This window comes from Setaria viridis, chromosome 1 (genome assembly GCF_005286985.2).
Source record: "Setaria viridis chromosome 1, Setaria_viridis_v4.0, whole genome shotgun sequence".
In the NCBI taxonomy this organism is placed as follows: Eukaryota; Viridiplantae; Streptophyta; class Magnoliopsida; order Poales; family Poaceae; genus Setaria; species Setaria viridis.
The window spans coordinates 11205905-11227276 of NC_048263.2; the positions used below are offsets into that span (position 1 = coordinate 11205905).

The 21372-nt window shown below is 42.8% G+C and overlaps 2 protein-coding genes and 1 long non-coding RNA gene across 13 annotated transcripts; 2 read left to right on the forward strand and 1 right to left on the reverse strand.

Annotated features, from left to right (window-relative positions):
* The first annotated feature begins 1607 nt into the window (after nucleotides 1-1607).
* Nucleotides 1608-17224, forward strand: LOC117839672 (disease resistance protein RPM1). Of its 11 annotated transcripts, XM_034720247.2 has the most exons (6): nucleotides 1727-1901; nucleotides 1976-2071; nucleotides 2174-2227; nucleotides 10957-11323; nucleotides 12230-12466; nucleotides 14130-17224. In XM_034720247.2, exon 6 carries the CDS (start codon nucleotides 14140-14142, stop codon nucleotides 16861-16863), a length of 2724 nt encoding a protein of 907 aa, XP_034576138.1. In that variant the 5' UTR covers nucleotides 1727-1901; nucleotides 1976-2071; nucleotides 2174-2227; nucleotides 10957-11323; nucleotides 12230-12466; nucleotides 14130-14139; the 3' UTR covers nucleotides 16864-17224. The 11 variants fall into 11 exon arrangements, 8 of the variants coding, with proteins under 8 accessions (XP_034576138.1, XP_034575991.1, XP_034576061.1 ...); XM_034720100.2 differs by having other exon boundaries at nucleotides 1727-2071; XM_034720170.2 differs by having other exon boundaries at nucleotides 1727-2071; nucleotides 12279-12466.
* On the reverse strand, nucleotides 3401-4464 carry LOC117853958 (uncharacterized). The gene is made up of 2 exons (XR_011897734.1): nucleotides 4324-4464; nucleotides 3401-3816 (listed from the first exon to the last, which is right to left on the reverse strand). It is a non-coding gene; the product is annotated as an uncharacterized lncRNA (long non-coding RNA).
* Nucleotides 17225-17732: 508 nt separating the features above from the next.
* Nucleotides 17733-20604, forward strand: LOC117840295 (cysteine-rich receptor-like protein kinase 44). The gene is made up of 7 exons (XM_034720816.2): nucleotides 17733-17903; nucleotides 18548-18681; nucleotides 18759-19020; nucleotides 19238-19469; nucleotides 19569-19719; nucleotides 19827-20018; nucleotides 20435-20604. The coding sequence occupies exons 2-6, from the start codon at nucleotides 18550-18552 to the stop codon at nucleotides 20004-20006; spliced, it is 957 nt and encodes a 318-aa protein (XP_034576707.1). The 5' UTR covers nucleotides 17733-17903; nucleotides 18548-18549; the 3' UTR covers nucleotides 20007-20018; nucleotides 20435-20604.
* Nucleotides 20605-21372: the final 768 nt, after the last annotated feature.

Below are 21372 nucleotides of genomic sequence, written 5' to 3' on the forward strand. Positions count from 1 at the left end.
CTATTGGCGCGACAGGCTTGGAGATTAATTGCCTTCCCTGATAGCCTTTGCGCGCGGGTTCTACATGCTAAATACTTTCCCAGAGGCAACCTTCTGGACATGGCGACGGCAGGTGAAGGATCTCAAACGTGGAGAGCAATAGAGCATGGGTTGGTACTTCTGAAAGAAGGAATTGTCCGGCGAGTCAGAGACGGCCATACCATTCGTACATGGTGTGATAACTGGATACCAAGGCTGTATGGTTTGCGCCCTATTGGAAGCACTAGAACCTGCCGGATCTGGAGGGTTGCGCATCTCATTGATCAAACTTCAAATTGCTGGGATGAAGTGCTTGTTAGGAGGTATTTTTACCCCTGCGACGTAGCTAAAATCCTAAAAATTAAGCTCCCAAGATTGTCGTGTCCAGATTGGATAGCATGGAACTTCGAGAAGTCAGGTTTATTCATGGTGCGAAGTGCATACAAGGTAGCACTGAGAATGAATTATGGTTTGGGGGAGGAAGGTTCCAGTACCAGTACAGATGGGGACTGAGAAATGTGGAAGAAAATATGGGGAGCGAATGTGCCGTCCAAGGTCAGGGTTTTTGCATGGAAGGTTGTCCGAAATGGATTGCCAACAAGGGCAAACAAATGCTATAGGCATCTAGACTAGGTGAGCAGCTGCGAGCTATGTGGCTGGCGGATGGAAGATTGTTTCCATGCTGTCATCTCCTGCCCACATGCACAAGCGCTTCGGCAAGAGTTGTGAAAGCATGTCGCACTGCCAAGGGAAGAGGACATCACATACACGGGACTGGAATGGCTCCTCCTGTTACTAGCACGGTATGATATCGACACTGCTTCCAATTTCCTTATGCTAATATGGCGTTGTTGGAGCGCTAGGAATGCAGTGCTGCAAGCGGGCGAGCAAATATCCATTGCGGGATTGGTGGTCTTTCTTACTAAATACCTCGATGCACTGTCGCAAATCCGACAACAGCAACCGTCGGATAATGGTCGAGGAAAGTAGAAGGTCTGTAATGAGAGGAGAGTTGTGCAGCTACGCCGAGAGAAATCTCCAAAGAAGTGGTCTCCACCATCAGGCGAAACACTCAAAATCAATGTGGATGGGCCTTTCATCATCGAGACAAGTGCAGCAGCTGTAGGGGTTGTTATACGTGATTGCATGGGCAAACCTCTACTGACGGCTTGGAGATGGTTACAACACTGAAGAGATGCTGAAAAAGCAGAAGAGCTAGCATGCTTAGAGGGAATCAGGATGGCTGCGCGGTGGGCGGACCGGGATATGGTGTTGGAAGCATACTGCTCCACTGTAATTGAATAGCTCAGGAAGGGAGGTATGGACAGATCCCAAGTGGCTCCTGTAATCATGGATGCCCTGCATGAAGGTCAGCAGCTACGTAGCTTAATTTTCATGAAGATAGGGAGAGAGCAGAATAAGGTGGCTCATGAGCTAGCTCATCTGGCCATAAGTTCAAAGCAGTGTTGTGTTTCTTTTCTTTCGTCTCTGAGTATGTTCATGCACTCATTTGTAATGATAATCCCTAATCAATAAAGCTCTCTCCTTTCGGAAAAAAAAGAATAATGGACATGGCAAGGCAGTTGCACGACAAGTCCCCACCTCGCTTTCGCATTCGCATACCCCGCTGATGATTTTTTCGCACGGCAGGACTCCGGCAAGGGGCAAAGAATAAGACTCCAGCTGCTCCCTGCTTCCAGGAAACTGGCTTGAAGCTCAGTCCTCTCGTTCTTCACTGCTTTGTTGTGTGGAGCAGATGCATACACCGCTGTTGATTGTGACACGGCGAAGACTCCGAGAGTCGTCGAAAGCACTGGGCAAAGAGCAGACCTGCTTCCAGGAAAATGGCTTGAAGCTTCTTCCTACCACAAATCGATCTGCCAGTAATAAGCCTCCTTCCCCTCGTCCTTGGCTGCTTTGTGTGCAGCAGATGCATGGCGGCTTACTGATTTAGCAGGTCTGGCTACGGGACTATAGGAAGAAACAGAGCTGTAGCATAATCATTCTTGCCACTTCGAGGAGAGTGTTATCTGCTCTGACAGATTCAAGCCTTGTAAGTTGATCAGTCTCACAATCTCACGCCTGTTTTTTTAGTTTGCTTTTGCCGATTTTCGTCTGAACAAAGCACTGAATCGGTCACTAATCTGGCCACCAGATCGCGCCGTCCCAGTCTCAGCAAGAGATCGAACTGCAATCTTACTTACTTCCCGTACGTCACTCTCTCGTCTCTATACTAGATATTTATTTGTCCAAGAACCATTTGCATTTGCATGTTTCGCGTTCTACTTTGTAATCCTACTAAGACATAAGACATATGTAACCGACTAGTAATCTCACCTCTGAGTAATCCTAACATATGTAACCGACTAGTAATCCCACCCCTGAGTATATAAAGGAGGGCAAGGGTACTTAGATTGGCAGCCAAAGCAACAACTCAAATCAAACAACATCCAAGCACAAGGCACAATATACAATACCCCAAACGGTGTAGGGTATTACGCTACTATAGCAGCCTGAACCTGTATAAATATGTGTCTAGGTCTGGCTATCCCCCACCAACCAATCTCCTATGTTGGGATACCTCTCGGTAGGTTGTCCAGTATAGATTACTGACACAGTGGAGCAGTTGCACCTTGTTGTGTCCTCTAGTTGCAACTAGGACAATACGTAGTTAAAAAAAAACTAAAAACCCATGCACACGCCATCGCAAATGCAACTGGTCGCTTCCTCCAGTTGCAACTAGACAAATAACCCAGTTACAACCGAAACAATTGGGACAACAATCTAGTTACAACCGAAACAGTTGCATCTTATCGTGTCCTTCAGTTGCAACTAGAACAATAATGTAGTTCGAAAATACACTAAAAGCCTATGCACACGCCGTCACAAATGGAACTGGCCGCTTCCTCCAGTTGCAACTAGATCAATAACCTAGTTACAACTATACTAAAAACTAGTTGCAACTAGAACACACCATCATAATTGCAAAGTAGAACAATAATCTAGTTACAACCGGAGCGGTTGCAACTTGTCGCTTCCTCCGGTTGCAACTAGGATAATGACATAATTACAACTACATTAAAAAGCTATGCACACGCCATCACAATTGCAACTGGAGCGTTAATCTAGCTGCAAATGGACTAGTTGCAACTAGGCCACGTCATTGACCAATTGCAACTAGGCCACGTCATTGACCAATTGCAACTAGAGCATCTTACTGGTTGCAACAAAGGTAAATAGCCTAATTACAATTGTACCCATGGCAAATTACCATCATAGGTAGTTAGTTACGAGATTGTGTATATTACTGAATTACCGAATTACTGAAATATCGATATTGATACAAGATTACTAAATTACCGAATATCTCAAGTCGTCAAAGTAACAAACATATTGTTGCGTTACCGAATATCATATCAACAAAAAAAAAGGTTCAGAATTATTGAAACAATAGGATACTGAGGTACGAATTACCAAACATCAGCAGGAACAGTTAAAAACTGGATAAAAAAAACGTATACATTCAGTGCTCAAAGGGGAAGAGGTATTTAGCATGTTTCTATGTATACATGTTTGTTTCCGTTAACAATCATTAGTCGCTATATTCTATGGGCAAAATTTAGCATGATTTGTGATTCCCATAAGCATCTTGTTCTTTCACTTTTGGACCCATAAGCACCGTCAAGGCAAGTACCGGCAACATCATGTGCTAGGCAAAAGAATCAGAGAAGGCAGCCATTTCCACAAGTTGAAGCTGACCTAGAGCTAGCTCTTCAATCTTTACCGGGATTCAAGTAGCTGCATTGCAAAAACAAAAACATGTGTGAGGGGAGCCCAACCAAACACAAAGTAAAAGCATGAGTTGGCATTCTTGGCTTGCCGATGATGTATTGCTAGATCATCACGTGGGGAACTAACTACTAGATTACCGAAATAATCATCATCCTTCAGAATTCTGCTGATAAGGTGCTTGGATTACTTGATAATAACGAATGACAATTTACAATATGAATTACTGAACCATCCTCATCCCCTAATTTACTTAAATTACTAGGACTAGTGGCTGGATTACTACATTACTAGAACTAGCGGCTAGATCAGTAAATTACTAGGACTACTGGCTGTGCATTCCATGGGAGCAAAAGAAGACTCAGTTGTTAGATGTGTCTCTTTTGGTTCTCAGTTGTTTTTTACCTAGATATTCAGCTAAGCATGGTAGGCCGAGCTTTTGATTGCATCAATTTGGATGGACGTCTCGGTTGCCGATTGAACAGGTGTAGATGAAAATCATGCAATTTCTCTTACCTGGATGAGCAGGGCAGCTGTTCTGCACACGCACTCCTCCATCTCCATTAGGATCCTGCACGCTGGCTTTGTCTTCTCGCACTTGCAGAAGAGCCATGGCCCATGGACTAGCGGCGCCGAATACTGGGGAAAAGAAATCTGGCCTGCCCATCGATTGCGGCCTCCGCTCCCCGGTGCACTGGCCTGCGGCTGCGGCATCAGTGCACATCGCTACCTTCTCCACGGCGCGCTCGCGCTCCCTGCACTGGACCGCGTGGTGCCGCTCCCAACGCCGCAGCAAAGCCGCCCATCTCGAGGCCTCTGCAGCCCGCCAGGGGAGCACCCCGCCTCGCGCACGCAGCACCCGTCCATGCCACTTGCGGCCGCCGTGCTCCGCCGCCGATGCCGCCTGCGAATTGCAGCCGCCGCCGCTGCCTCTCGGCAGCGCACGGGCGTGGGAGGCTAGGAGAGGGGGGGACTGGCCGCCCTCCGCCGCTGCTCGTGGCCCGCCACCATCGAACCCAGCAAGCAGCCCCGCGCCCTGCCAAAATATTTTCTAGAACACACAATATATCTGGGTGCATATCAATTATTTAAGTGTTATAGTTGATATATTTGATATTAATTATGCAAGTCGGCAATGACGGTTGAGATAATCTGGTTCATTCTGCTGCAAACCGGCAATGTTTGTTGAAATAATCTGGTTCATTTTTTATATCAACTACAGCACTTGCACAATTGCCGAATAAGCCGGCAGGTTCACATTGCCAGAAAATTTTGTCATGCCATGAGTTTGCATTCCCTTGCTCATCCTTACATATCCATGTTTGGTACTTGTAACATATGTGCATTTACTTTATTAGAGTAATTTTGTAAGAATTGATTCTATAGGTTGCAAAACTCTGTTATGGATAAACATTACTTGCATTGCATATCTTGAGGATGCAGTACATGCTATAAATTACGGTTTTAAGATGTTCTTATTCTGACCTCCCACCATTTAGTCTATACAAGCACCGATGGAGAAATCTTTAATTTTCTAAACTAAAGGCAGATACTTTCACAAGATTTAAGCTGAACTTGGAGAAAATGAAAAATGTAGCACTGAATTATACCTGGAAAGCAAAGGTATTGTTTTATTGTGTGTATGTGTGTGTGGTTCGGGTTGTGGGGGACTGAATTGAAAAGGACCAGCCACTTGGCCCTTTATTAGCTCGCTCGTTGGCCTGTGAGTTGTAGTTGGATTAGGCAAACTAGTTACGTGAACAACTAAGAGATAGTTTGGTGCGGCTCCTTGAGCTCCAGCTCATCCTCAATTTCACTGTTCACGCACTGTAGCGACACTATTCACCGAAACCAATTTCCTCTCTCCTCTCCCTCCCCCTCACAGACCTTGAGGACCTTGGAGGAGCAGGTGGAGCCACAAATTGTGGCTTCTCCAGGTCCGACTCCTCTGACATCCTGCCACGCTACAGTGCAGGAGCCGGAGCCCAAGAAGCCTAACCAAACTGCCCTAACTCTTCAAAAGAAGCCTAATCAGCTTGGGCGGAACGCAATGGCCTGTGGACTTGGGCAACATCAGTCTTGGACTCTTGCTTGGTGGCCAGGTTAAAAACAAAGTATATTCTTCTAGGTGATCATTAAGTCCCCGTTCCCTATCACATCGAATGTTTAGATACTAATTAGGAGTATTAAATATACGTTAATTACAAAACCAATTGCATAAACGAAGGCTAATTCGCGAGACGAATCTATTAAACCTAATTAGTCCATAATTTGATCATGTGATGTTATAGTAAATATGTGCTAATCATGAATTAATTAAGCTTCATAGATTTATCTCGCGAATTAGCCACAGCTTATGCAATTAGTTTTATAATTAGTTCACGTTTAGTCCTTCTAATTGGTATCCAAACATGTGATCCGAACTAAAAATTAGTCCATGGATCCAAACAACCAAGTATCAGACATTATCTTAGCCTACTCGAAACAATATTTGGTCCTTTTGAAACGCTGAGATTTTTAGTTTGGTGAGATCATGACCATCATGTGACTGAGCAATGACTGCTTACTTTTCCTCTATTCTGGAATTCAACTTGGTCATCACTATTTGATCATGGTACCTATAACTAGCGGGGAGAAATCAATGCCCCAAAAATCCAGTAACTAATGCTTATAATTTCTGTCAGACATAACGTATAACGCTTCAATGGCTCCAGTGGTTGCACGACGTGAGTCAGTGAGTGGCATTTAGAGATTGCACTTTAGAGTTAACAGTGCATGTGTTACGGGTTTTGGTTGGCACAAAGCCTACAATCTTCGCTGCTTAATCCACGACAAAGCTATTAGTACTCAGTAGCATCCTCAATTCGCAGGAGGCCAGAAACACCTACCAGCTTTTTTTTTTCCTTTTTCGAAAACTGCAAGCCATTTCCTCCCCCCCCCCCCCCCCCCCCCCCCCCCCCTGTTTCTGGGTGCTACGAGAAATACTATGGATGTTGCATAGGGATAAAAGCTATGTTGTGTTTTGGTCTTTTGGACGAAAATACAACCATCAATCACAAGTACGGTGTTCATAATTATACTTCGTTTATATAGATTGATTGATATTCCACTAATCGATTCAGGTAGAATCGACCCAATTAACAGTTCAAAGTTGCTGCTAACTTAAAAGAGATTCCGTTTCCATCCAAACACATAACAACAGAACATCACGCGCCTCTGACCTCATGTGTTCTTTACCTTGCAATTTCTGAGATATTACAGGAGTGGCATGTGATCGTGATGGCAACGCGTTTGACCATTGACGCCATCTATGCTCTGTACCTCAACCTCGGTCGTGAGAGGCTTTTCCCTGTCATTGGGCAGAGCTTAGATTTTTTTTACCTCTAGGACCACACGGTATTCAATTCTCAGCACATCAACTAATCACACAAATAAGTGAAATAGTATGCAAACGATGGGAAGAAATCAAAAGCAAGGTCTATTATTGCTTCTCCATCCATTCTTGGCAAAGATATCTAAGACGACGATCTCCAACTCCTTGCTTACCAAACGATGGTCTCCCTGCTTCCTCACGCTGCAATAGGGACCAATATTGCAGCCAATATGCTCCCTGAAAATAGCATGCATAAAAGAGGTTAATCATTTTTTTTTTCAAAAACCATATTGTTAGGTGTACACCAAATTGCCCACATCAGAGTGCAACCCAACGAAAATCAAATTTCTATCTTTTTTATACATGCCTGTTAACCAATTTTCAAGCATGTGTTGTATTGATCTTGGTGGGGTAACCCTCCAAATTATCTTAGCATGTTGACAGTCAAAAAAGAGATGCTTAATTGTTTCGTTACAATCATAGAAACAACATTTTTGACTCCCAATCCAATTCCGCTTAGCTAAGTTATCCTTTGTTAAGATAACACCCCAAGGAATATCTTTATTTTTAGAGGAATTTTTAACTTCCATATAAATTTATTGATGAAAGGAGTACCCTGATTAATGAGATATTGATACATAGTCTGAACATTAAATTTGCCTTGTCTATGCAAATCTCAGGTAAAATTATCCCTCCCATCAGAAAGATGATGAGTGGCTACTTTAGCTACAAGATTTTGCAGGCAGGCAGTTTATCTCCGACTAAAACTCTTCGAAATGATATATTTAGTGGCATTTGGTTCATGACATTTGCAACTGTTACGTGGGGATAGTATACTATATTATATAGAGTAGGAAATTGTTATTTGAGTGGTGTAAAGTCTACCTATGTATCCTCCCATAATCTAGTTTGGGAACCATCTTTTATCTTGAAAGTCCCACAATCTAGAAAATCTTCCCTAACCTTAAGCAAACCTTTCCAAAAGCGTGAATCGCCAGGTTTATTTTAACCTGAGATAGACAGTTTGAATTCAGATATTTATTTCTAAGTAAGGTCTACCATGTGCCATCTTCATTTAGCAATTTAAAAAGCCATTTACTAATGAAACATTTATTTTTAATATATAAGTCTGCTATTCCCGTACCCTCTTGATCTTTTGGACGGCACAAGATATCCCATTTAGCTAGGTGATATTTTTATTTATCACTATTGCCTTGCTAAAAAAATCTGGACCGATAGACATCCAATCTTTTTAGGACACCTGACATCATGAACATAGGAAGGCTACTAAGGACGGAATTTAATAAAATTAGCAGACCCCAATAGGACAGGTGTTTAGCCTTCCATGTACTTAGTTTGCATTTGAATCTTTCCTCGATAATACTCCAATCTGCATTACGGAGTTTGTTGTAGTGCATCGGGATGCCTAGGTACCTGAAAGGGTACGATCCTAGTTCACCGCCAAACAATTGAGTATATTCTTGCTTATAATGTTTAGCTTCTCCATAGCAAAAGACTTCACTTTTATGAAAGTTAATCTTGAAGCCTAACAATTGTTCAAAGACAGAGAGCAAAAGCTTCATATTCTTAGCTTGCTCTAGATTGTGATCCATGAACATGATCGTGTCATCTGCATACTACAAAATAGATAATCCTTCTTCAACCAAGTGAGGAATGACTCCTTTCATTTGGCCATCATCCTTAGCCCTCTTAATTAAGATGGAGAGCATATCTACCACAATGTTGAATATGATAGGTGGTATGGGGTCTCCTTGCCTAAGATCCTTTTTTTTGGAAGTAGTGCCCAAATTTCATCATTAATTGTGATGCCCACACTACCTCCGAGACAAAATTTTCAATCCATGAACACCATCGTGGGTAAAATCCCTTCATTCTGAGTGTCTGTGGTAAAAAAGGCCATTTTACTTTATCATAGACCTTCTCAAAGTCAATTTTGAGAATAACGCCATTGAGTTTTTAAGTATGTAGTTTATGGATAGTTTCATGCAAAATCACTACTCCCTCCATAATATTCCGACCAGGCATAAATGCTGTTTGGGAGGGTCTAACTACATTGCTAGCCACTCCCATGAATCTATTAGTAGCCGCCTTGGTGAAAATCTTGAAACTCACACTAAGTAGGCAGATGGGTCTAAATTTTTGTATTTTCGTTGCTCTTTTAATTTGGGAAGGAGAGTAATTACTCCAAAATTAAGGTTGTGTAGAGGCAGACACTCCTCATAAAATGATGTGAAAAGCACCATCATGTCTTTTTTTTATAATATCCCCCTCATAAAATGATGTGAAAAGCACCATTAGATCATTTTTTATAATATCACAGAATACTTGCTAAAGTTCTACTGGAAAACAGAGGATTTATTGTGGTCCATATGGAACATAGCCTCTTTTACCTCTTTCTCTGTAAATGGTGCTGTGAGGTTACTATTTTCATCTGCAGTCACCGAAGGTATTTCCATCTGCTGTGAGGATACTATTTTGTGATATCACCCACTATTCTACTATCTTCTTGTTCTAATTTAAAGATGCGTTATTTTTTATGATTGCCATTAGCGACCAAATGGAAATATTGGGTGTTGTCATCACCTTGCAATAGGTCTTTAGTTTTAGCTCTCTCGTACCATTTAATTTCCTCTTCCCTCGATAAGTGAACTAATCGTTCATTGAAGTAGTGTTTCATATTTAACTCATGGTCAAAGAGCACCCTTTTCTCAGCTATTTTATCTAAATCATCGATCATTAGGATTAATTTTTTCTTCTCCTTTTATTATGGCCAGCTATATTTTTGACCCAGCCCTAAAAAATTGTCGAAGAGCTCTGATTTTATTCTGCCATATATCCATCGCAGTGGTTCCTTTGGTTTCGGATTGCCATTTATTAGCAACCAGATCATAGAAACCATCTCTAATAAGCCAGCCATATTCAAATTTAAATAATGGTTGTTGTTTGTTGTGGGAAGAAGTACCTGTGTTTAATGTCAAAGGTGTGTGATCTGAGTTACTTCTAACTTTGGTATGTACCGTTGTGAGAGGAAACTTATGTTCCCACTCTGCACTAACTAAAACCCTATCTAGTTTCTTAAAGGTTGGATCATCCCCGCTACTCACCTAAGTATATTGAGGATCCAACATTTCTATCTCTATGAGATCAAGAGTTTGAATGACCATGTTAAATAAATCTGGCCATTTTGCATCAAAGTTGTCCTTGTTTTTATTTTCAGGATGACGCATTATATTAAAATCCCCACCAATTATGTATGGTAAGGATTCTTTGTTACATATGTGGGCCATCTCAGTCAGGAAACTTTCCTTATGTTCCTTTTGAGCAGGGCCATAAACTACAAACAATGCCCACTTGTAGCCATCATTTTTATTTCAGAGTGTGAATTTAACATAAAAGTCCCCCTCATCAATGGATCCAATGTCAGACACTGTAAGGTCAACTTCAAGGAGAATGCCTCCAGATCGACCATGTGGTGCCATGCAATGCCAAATAAATTTTTTACCACCACAAAAATTTTTAAGGGTCCCATCTGGGAAGTGATCCTGACCCGTTTCCATGAGGGCAACGAAATCTATTTGCTCCTCTTTAACCAAATCCTCCAAGTACCCATGTTTAGCCAGGTCCGCAAGACCTCTGCTATTTTAGAAGATCCCTTTCATTTGAAACTTAGCTTAGATTAGATGGTGTTATTGGTTTTTTAGCCGATGAGGCTGCCTTATTATTTTTTTCCTAAAATTGGATTTTTTTTCCTACAGGGTGTAAATTTAATGTGGTCTAGACTCGTGCACACTCTCGTCAAAAAATAAAAAGATCCAAAGTCAAGTCAAGTCAAGTCAACGACACAGCGTCCAGCGGTGCTCCCCTGCTGTTCCCGCACATCATCCATTGTGCCCCCCGAGCCCAGATCCACGTCGAGTCCCACCCAAAATCCTTCATTTCCTCTCACGCCTGTCGCTTGAGCTTCCCCAGTGGCCACGCCGCGCGCCATTGCTGAGCTTGCCGGACAGCTACCAGGACACATCGCTGTCGTGGTAGGTGACCACGCGGGCTCCGGCGCGGCAGGCAGCAGGTGACCAGCAAGCGCGACGGCCACACGCACATGTGAGGGAAGCTTCAGGCAGGGTGAGGACTGAGCACACAGTTGATTTTATTTTCTTTTCTTTTTGGGTACAAACTTTGCTTGCGCTCTGAATTTCAGTTTTGTTATGCTGAATTGCTGGTTAATAAATACTTCAAATTTCCATGCTTCACAAGGTTTCATTCGTTAATGTACAAATTGCTAGATTGGGCAGGGAGTTGTACATACTTGTATGGTCAGGTACGAAAAGATGAACTAATCGTGTTTCTATTGAGATACGAAAAGAAGCATTTTTGCTAGTGTACATGTGTGATTTTAGGACATGTTAAGGTATCCAAGGTAGTTTGGAGTTTGGACAGTGTAATGGGATGGTTGATATTACTATTGCCTCAAGGGATGGGAGGAACAATTATTAAAAAAAACTGTTACGAGGGAGCAAATTATCACAAAGTACCATGATTGTTAATATGGTACCTAATTAGTGAAAAAGTTTCACTTGAATACTCTGATGATTACTTGATTCCAAAATGTAAACTTCGTAATTGCTATAGAGATTCTATATTAAAAATCATAGCTTTACTTTGGATTTGAAAAGTTGTAATTTTGTTGGCATGTAATGTCAAGACATTGGGTCGGGGTTGCCTTTTTATGTCGCTATATTCCTTATATGCATATGCTAATTAGGCTTAGGATAGAATAGCGTCCGCATTAAAAATTTTGTTTAGCTATCATGTATTAATTCGAAGGAGAAAATATAATTCATTTTGTACGAAAACCGAACGTTACTAGTCAATGAGTCTAGGATTTGTCCGATCAAGCAAAAGGTTGCGGTTAATTGTTGCCTAAATTATTGATAAATATTATTAAATAAAAGATTTCAAATTTATTAAATAAAATATTTCAAATTTATTAAATAAAAGATTGTAAATTTTAAATTTTGATATGTTTAGGGAGCGAAAGGATGTTATTGAGCTCTGGAAACAAAATTCTTAATGGCAGCATGTTTGGCCATTGACTTGTCGGAGTGACCCGCCTCCTACCTACCGCGACCAAGTCCCGTCCAGGAACGGCGTTTTTGTTTCCGTCAGTTCAGTTGGCATCTAAACTGAAGAAAGGTTGGAGACTTCGAGTCAAGCCAACTCCTGTATCACCCAAGATTCATTCATCTCCCACTCCGGCTGTTCCAGGTCACTCTTCTTAGCCTACTCCTTTTTCTCATTGGTTTTTCAGATGCTTCTGGTATAAATTGTGCTGGTCTGTAGACTGTATTAGTGTCCCAGATGAAGTGTCACCATTAATCAATCCAACCCGTAAGGACATTTGTATGCTCCAATACATCTGAAAGCTTGTACCTTTTAGATCTGCATTCTGATTTGAGAAGAACTTGGTGTTGAGCCATTTGCCATGTCCTGTTCGAGGACGGCCTTGTTTAGTTCCCAATTTGGGAGTGCTAAAGTTGGGAGTTTGTTATAAATGTGCAACTGTAGCATTTCGTTTGTATTTGTGAATTATTGTCCAAACATTGACTAATTAGGCTCAAAAGATTCGTCTCGCAAAATACAACAAAACTGTGCAATTAGTTTTTGATTTCATCTACATTTAATACTCCATGCATGTATCGCAAGTTTGATGTGATGGGGAATCTTCTTTTTGCATAGTGTCAAATTTGGGATTTTGGGGGAAACTAAACATGGCCAAAGAAATTCTAGAATCCCCCGCAGCAACTGTGCTGAAGCCGGCTGCTCAGCCTTGACGAAATCCCCCAAATCCGGCGCCCTCCCGCTCTCCCCCTTCACCTCCGGCCTCTCTTGGTTGGACTATAGTGAGCGCCGTACGAACACAGCCCCCGCGTCGCCTCCCGCTCGGGCGACACGGGCGGCGGCCCGACCACCTCGCCGCCGCCACTCCCCCCTACACTCCACCTCGCCGCTGCCGGAGGGTGCCGCCGGAAGCCCGCGTGGCCCCTAGGAAGATGGCGGCGGGGCGATTTCGCCCGGTCTTGGCTGCATCTGCCCGTATCTGGGCGGGAGACACCGGGAGGCGGCCATGGCACGCGTAGGGCAGCGAGCTCGTGCCGGCGCGGCAGGGCTGGGGGCCGCGGTGGCGGCGCGGCGGCGCAGAGCGAGGAAGCGGCCCGGCGGCCGCGGGCGTGGCAAGCACCTGTGGGGCCGCGGTGGCGGCGCAGGGTGAGGAGGCGGCCCGGCGGCCGCGGCCGCGGCCGTGACGAGCAGGCGGGCGGGCTCCGGAGCCGGGCGAGCGGGCGGCAGCGGTGGGCGCGAGGCAAGGTGCCGACCCACGCTCGACCCGGCGGCGGCTGGGTGTGGAGGCCGCGCGGAATTTCATCTTTTACCTTTTGCGTGGAACGTGCAGATTTTTCCCTTAAATTTCGGCTGAAACTCATACTGAACTTCTTGGTGTAAGGATGTGGCATTCTAGATTTACTCTAATTGAAACATTCATATTATTTAAAAAAAGCATATGTTTATGAGATCCAATCCTGAAGCCGCTAGGAAGATTTTTCTTGAAATCTGAATATCCCACAGTTTGCTGGGATTCGTACTGGGGTATTCTCCATAGCCTACATCTGAATGAAGCAGTACATCAGACTGGCCGGTATTCTGGTCAATCAGCTCAGAATACTGCCCTTATAGTCAAAGATGAAGGAGCGAGCATAGGCCTGTGATTTGCTATGCTTGAGATGGTTGCTTTCTTTAATGTGCTAATTGGTAATTGTTGACATGGGTGTATCACTTATCATTTTACATGTATGGGTTTATGCAACTGGGTGTCTTCTGCTTGTTTCTGCTAATTACTGCATTATGTAACACTCTCCGTTCTTCTGTTGTACAGCACTGAACTAATGGCAGAGGCATTGCTCCTTGCAATCTCAAAGATTGGTACCGTTCTTGGAGATGAAATCATCGATGCTGTCATAGCTGAACTATCTGCAAAAGTAACCAAGCTGAGGGATCTGCCGGAGAATATTAAGTACATTGGGAGGGAATTGCGTATGATGAACAGTGTGATAGAAGGTTTTGATACAACAAACCTTGGTATTAATGTCGTTCATCAATGGATTGCGGAGCTGTGCAATCTGTCTTTCCATGTTGAGGATGTAATGGACAAATACTCATATCATGCTTTTCATCTGCGGGAAGAAAAGTCATTCCACAAGGTATATAGAGGAGCACACTATGCCACGGTTTTCAGTGAACTTGCTGATGAAGTAGTTAAGATAAAGTGTGAGATTGAGCAAGTCAAAAAACTTCTGAAGGACTATTTCCATGATAATCTGCTTCTTCCGAGAAGTCGAATTGCAACTGATCAAAGAGTATCTCAGGGTTGCCTGCCAGAACTTGTTCAAGACGACGATCTTGTGGGAATAAAGGTCAACCAATCAAACATGATTGGATGGCTTAACTCCAATGCGCCAGATAGCTCAGTGATAACGGTTTCAGGTATGGGCGGATTGGGGAAGACCACTTTGGTCTTGAATGTTTATGACCGAGAGATGACAAATTTCCCTGTCCATGCGTGGATTACAGTATCAAAGTCATACACAATAGATGCCTTGCTGAGGAAACTGCTCAAGGAGATTGACAAAGAGATTCCATTAACTGAAATTGACAAAATGAATGCCATTACGTTGAGGCAAGAAATAAGGAAGAAGCTTGAAGGTGGTAAGAAATGTATGGTTGTGTTGGATGATGTCTGGGACAGGGAAGTGTACCTTAAAATGGAAGATATTTTCAAAAATCTCAAAGCAAGCCATGTGATCATTACAACACGGAATGACGATGTTGCATCTCTTGCATCGTCCACCGAACGGCACCTTCAGCTCCAACCTTTGAACAGCGATGACGCATTCAACCTCTTCGGTAGAAGGGCATTCAGTAATAGAATAGACAAGAAGTGTCCCCCGGAGCTCAAGAATGTAGCTGATTCAATAGTCAACAAGTGCAAGGGCTTGCCCCTAGCAATTATATCCATGGGCAGCCTTATGTCCACAAAGAAACCAATAGAGCATGCATGGAATCAAGTTTACAACCAATTCCAGAGCGAGCTACTGAATACAGGCGATGTCCAGGCAATTCTAAACCTGAGCTACAATGACCTACCAGGGAACATAAGAAATTGTTTTCTATACTGCAGCCTATTTCCTGAAGACTACATTATGTCACGTGAGACCCTTGTCAGGCAGTGGGTTGCTGAAGGATTTGTAGTGGCCAACCAACACAACAAACTGGAGGATGTAGCCGAATTAAATCTCATGAAGCTCATCACTAGGAACATGCTGCAGGTGGTGGATTATGATGAGGTTGGAAGAGTAAGCACCTGTAAGATGCATGACATTGTGCGAGACCTAGCTCTTACTGCTGCTAAGGATGAGAAGTTTGGCTCTGCAAATGATCAAGGTGCAATGATACAGATTGACAAGGAAGTGCGCCGTCTTTCATTATATGGATGGAATGATAGTGACACATCAATGGTGACCTTCCCATGCCTCCGGACCCTGTTGTTACTTGAAGGTGTAATGTCCACTCAGATGTGGAAGTCAATCTTATCTAAATCCAGCTATCTTACTGTTCTTGAGCTTCAAGATTCTGAAATAACCGAAGTGCCAGCATCTATAGGGGATCTGTTTAATCTACGTTACGTTGGCTTGCGAAGAACAAGAGTTAAGTCACTCCCAGAGACTATTGAGAAGCTGTCCAACCTACAGTCATTGGATATCAAACAAACCCGAATTGAGAAGCTACCACGAAGCATAGTTAAGGTCAAGAAGCTGCGTCATCTGTTTGCTGATAGAATTATAGATGAGAAGCAGGAAGATTTCAAGTACTTTATCGGTGTACAACCACCAAAGGATCTTTCTAATTTGATAGAACTCCTGACTCTTGAAACAGTGGAAGCCAGTGATGACTTGGCAGCACAACTGGACAAACTTAGGAAACTGCAGAGTCTGTGGATTAGCAATGTAAGTGCTATGCATTCTCCAAAGCTTTTTGCTGCCTTATCCAAGATGCTACTTCTTTCAAGCTTGCTTTTGAACGCAAGTGATGAGGAGCAGACGCTTCGCCTGGATGACCTCAACCCACAGTCAAAACATCTCCACAGGCTGATTATCAGAGGTTGCTTGGCCCCTGGGACGCTGGAATGCTCTATATTTCACAGCTATGGGAGAAACCTCAAATACTTGGCTCTAAGCTGGTCTGGTCTTCTGGAAGACCCACTCCAAATGCTTGCGCTTCATGTGCCAAACCTCACCTATCTGAGCCTTAATAAGGTGACCAGCGCAGAGAACTTGGCTATTTCTGAAGATTGCTTCCCACAGCTAAAGACGCTTGTGATGAAGAACATTCTCAATGTCAATCAGCTTACAATTGGAGACAGGGCTCTTCCAAATATTGAATGTTTATATATTGTGGCGCTACCCAAGCTGGATAAAGTTCCATGTGGCATCGAATCCCTCAGCTCACTAAAGAAGCTGTGCCTGCTTAATCTGCATAAGAATTTCATAACTCAGTGGTTCAGGAATGGAATGGACAAGAAGATGTCAGATGTTCTCGAGCTTCACATCTAGGAAGTGACAGTTTAGTTCTTCCTGCAATAATATTCCTGACTATATTTGGTGGACCTGCGCTTTACGTCTTTACAACGTCATGCATCCACTCAATTTCAATAAAGTTCTTGACTCTGCTAGTAGGCTAGTAGCTATATATTTCCAAACTGTCTTCAGGCTTCTTTTTCCTTGTATGCGTCTCCTTGGTTGTAAGAGATGCATAAACTAAATAAAAGAAAGCACAGCCAGGTTTATGTACCTGTGCGCCATGTTACTGTTGTTTCTTCAAAGTTCGATTTTCATAGGTGAACCTTGTTATTGTAATGCATTTGACAATAATGTTGCCTCTATAACAATCTGAATGTGAAATTTAGTCCTGTAATTGTGAGATCATGATTTCAATTCTATAGAATAACTGGAAGGCCAACTTTGATACTGTAGTCCTCACAGAGCAGATTTTACTAGATAATCCTGAGTAAAGATGAGATTAGCTCTCATAAGACAGTGGCCGACATTTTTTTTTAAACTAGAAGAAAATGGTTGAATGGTGCATGTATATCTTAAACGGGATGGGATCATGGGAGCAGAAAGGATGCTCCTTTACTTCTGAAGAAATTACAGAGAATCCACATCCTGCTATTAATTCATTTCCTTGTGAAGCGAAGGAAACAGAGGTCGGAGACTTTGTAAGGAGATGGCAATTTCGATGCAACTTCACCAGTATCTCGCAGAAGCAAGGCACACCAAGGTGTTCCAATCATGAGGGCATTTTTTTTGTCATCTCTCTACTCTACTTTCAAAGGAATAAAAGCCTGAGCTCTGAAAAGAAAATTCCAGGCACCGCGTTTGGCCATTGACTTGTCAGATTGACTCGCGTCCTACTGCCTCCACAGAGGCCACGTTTCCCTCCGTCAGTCCAAACTAGTGGTTAAAGTCTTGGAGACTTGGAGTCAAGTCAACGTCTGCTTCACCTCCATCAGCTATATACACCCACGCTTCATTCATCTCTGCCACAGTCTACCCTGCTGCGGCTGCTCTGCATCCTACTCCGGCTGTTCCAGGTCCGTCTGCTCGGAACCTACACCTTTCCTCATTGTTTTTCAGATGCTTTTGGCAGAAATTGCTCTAGTTTATGTGTTTTTGTGCCCCAGCGAAAGTGTCACCCTGAATCGATCCAGTCGGTCTGTAAGAACATTTGTAGCTCCATTTCATTGAAAGCTCGTGCTTTTAGATCCGCATTCTTAGCAGAAAGAAATCTGAGACGCCCCCACAGCAACTAATTCTGGAGCAATCTGAGCCTTTTGGATATAAACGTTCTGTTCTCGGTTGTGTTGTTTTGGTCAGAGTTGATGCTGTCCTTCCTGGTTGCTTTGAGCTGGGATGGGTATGGATGTTATTGTAAGGGATGATCAGGTTTTGCTAATGAAAAACTGAGGAATGCCCCTCCAACTTCTCAAACAAAGAAAAACTAGTATAGGTTGATGCCTTAAGGACATTACTAATTAAGATTAACAGTATGTCGGTGGGAAGGTTAAGATCCAGGTGAACTTTTAAAAAATACTTAATTACAGTCCAGCTAAATGTTGCACAGTCCATTATTCTTTCTTGTATATAAGTTTTTTTAAGTATCCTATCATAAGTCCATGAATTAGAAGTTTTAGCTGTCCATGAGTTGTAATGTGACTTGCTGTATCTAAATTGTCAGAAATGACTACTGACACCAGCACTCTTGTAAGTACATTGCCCAACAATATACCAGCAAGCTTTCTCAAGCAAATCACAGATGATTTCTCTCCTGAGCGAGAACTTGGTAAAGGTGCATTTGGAATAGTGTACAAGGTATGATGTTTTCTGCCTTCTCAAAAGTTGATTAAAAACATGTCAGCATGCTGATACATAGGTAGGACTTGACACAGGGAATTCTGGAGAATGGTGAATTAATTGCTGTGAAGAAGCTTGGGGAAAACCCACCTATGGCACTTGACAAAACATTTAACAATGAGGTTGGAAATCTTATGGCAGTCCGACATGAAAATATAGTGAAGTTGGTTGGGTTCTGCCATGAATCGCAGAAGAAGTTGGTGCCGCACAATGGAAGATATATCATTGTAGATATAACAGAAATTTTCCTCTGCTATGAATATCTATGGAAGGGAAGCCTTGATAATTATCTATTTGGTATGTAATGAAATATTTGATGACAATGGCCACTATTTGATTCCTTCATTGTTTGCATTATATTGAGTTCTGGTGTATAGCTATAAGTTGCTACTCTGAGACAAAATGAGTTTTCAGTTCATATAATTAACGGAAAAAATTAAAATGAATTAGTACAATAAGAAATTTATTTCTAGTAATTAGGTTACTTACACATATCCTTGTTTTACTTTTTCAGCTGAATCTAATAGACTTGACTGGGACACACGGTTTAAAATAGTTAAAGGAATCTGCAGAGGTTTACATTTCCTACATAATGAAATGGATCGGCCTGTTGTTCATATGGATCTTAAGCCTGAAAATATTTTGTTGGATGATAACATGGTCCCTAAAATTGCGGATTTTGGACTTTCAAGACTATTCGGTCAGGAGCAAACCCGGATGCACACTCAAAATGTTGTGGGATCATTGTAAGTGAAAATAAGTTGTGAAATATGACTATTTTTCCTTATTAGTAAATTGTGTTTTCACCATTAGTTAATATAATGTTTTTAATGAACTACATGCAGAGGATACATGGCTCCGGAGTATCTATATAGAGGTGAAATCTCTACCCAGTCAGACATATATAGTTTAGGTCTACTAATCATTCAGATCAGCACCGGAGAAAAGAATATACCCGATGCTGAAGACAAGTGTGGGAAGAAATTTATTGAGAAAGTAAGATCATGTTAATTGATATTTTTATGATCTAAATTTTCATCAGTAGACTAGATTAGATTTAGTTTGCATATATCATATAACAGGACGAACTCCCAACTTTGTAGGTACATGAAAATTGGGCAGATCGCCACATAACATCGAAGTATGCATCTTTTGATGCAAATCGCCTCCAGCAAATTGAAATGTGTGTTGAAATTGGGCTACAATGTGTGGACCATGAACGCAAGAAGAGACCTTCCATAGTGGATATATTAGATAAGCTCGATGGAAAACACTCCGTCTAAACGGTGGATGAGGTATGAACACTTCGAGCAGTTAATCCCTTCTGATCAGTTTCTTGCACACAGGCTACCACTTTTGAAGACCTAAGGCAAAAATTGTTCACAGTTGCTCTTGGAATTGGGACCTAGCATTTTGATTGGAACTTGCTAGTCGGTTTGCTTAGTTGTAATAATCGAAAATTTGGGATGCTTTGGCCCAGTGACCTTCTAACTTTTGGGTCCAACTAGATAAGATAAAGACAAAGGAAGACATATCCTTTCATTATCAAATGTTTAAGTTAACTAAGTTCCATATGTTTACTAAGGATTGGAGCTTTCCACTCATGTGTAGTAAAAAGTTACAATTAAGATATTTGCATCAGCTAGTCCTATTTTTTTCGCCTTTGGTTCATCATTTTTGCCGGTGCTAACATACCCTATGAAAATTTCAGGACTCACAATCCCAACGTCTTTCTGATAAATTTGTCTCCAGAGGAAGACAGATCAATATCAAAGATGGATAAAGCATGTTCTAATATTAGTAGAGGACCTGAAATTTCTTTTGTAATAAGATAACTTCTGATATCATGTCATTATGAAAACTATCAAATTTTATTCTTTCCATGAGGGTAGAGTGGGCCCACTCCCCACCTCAACCTCCTTTTTTTCCTCTCGACGAATCAATAACCTGGTTTGGCCGAGGCAGAGTCGCCTGACCAATCCAACCCTTACTCCGATCTGATCCGCACCATGCCGCCGCCACGGCCACGCGCGCCGCCGGTGCTGCCGGACAAGATGGTCGACGATGTTCTCATCCGCATCCAGCCCAACGACCCTGCGAGCCTCGTCCGCGCCGCCTCGTCGCAGATGCTTGGCATTGTGTGCGATCTCTGAGTCAGCAACCACGCCTTGGCCCGCTTCGTCCCCCACCTCCTCCTTCCGCCCGCCACGTGCCGACATCCACGACCCGTGGGCCGCGTCCTCCTCCATAACGGCAACACCTATAGCTTTAAGGATTTAGTCGTCTGGGACCCTATCACGGACCAGCGGGTGGAGTTGCCCAGGCTGCAGCGGTTCCTAGGAAATGGTGCCACCGCAGGCCCTTCATCGTTGTGCCATGGTAGGCATGGCGAGGATGACTACGAAAATGATGGCTATGGCGAGGATGATTATGACAATGATGGCTATGTCGAGATATTTGCCGAGTTGCCCAAGGAAATGCTGACCCTGGTGATCGGGGACCGGTGTGTGGAGCAAGCCGACCTATGTCGATCGAGCACCACCCTGATGATCAGGTGTATTAGGCTGTCAGTGCTCTCACGAAGAACAACGCGCTTTAGTTAACGCTGGTTAAGTTTGATAGAATACTTAAGTATGATTTGGGCACGTG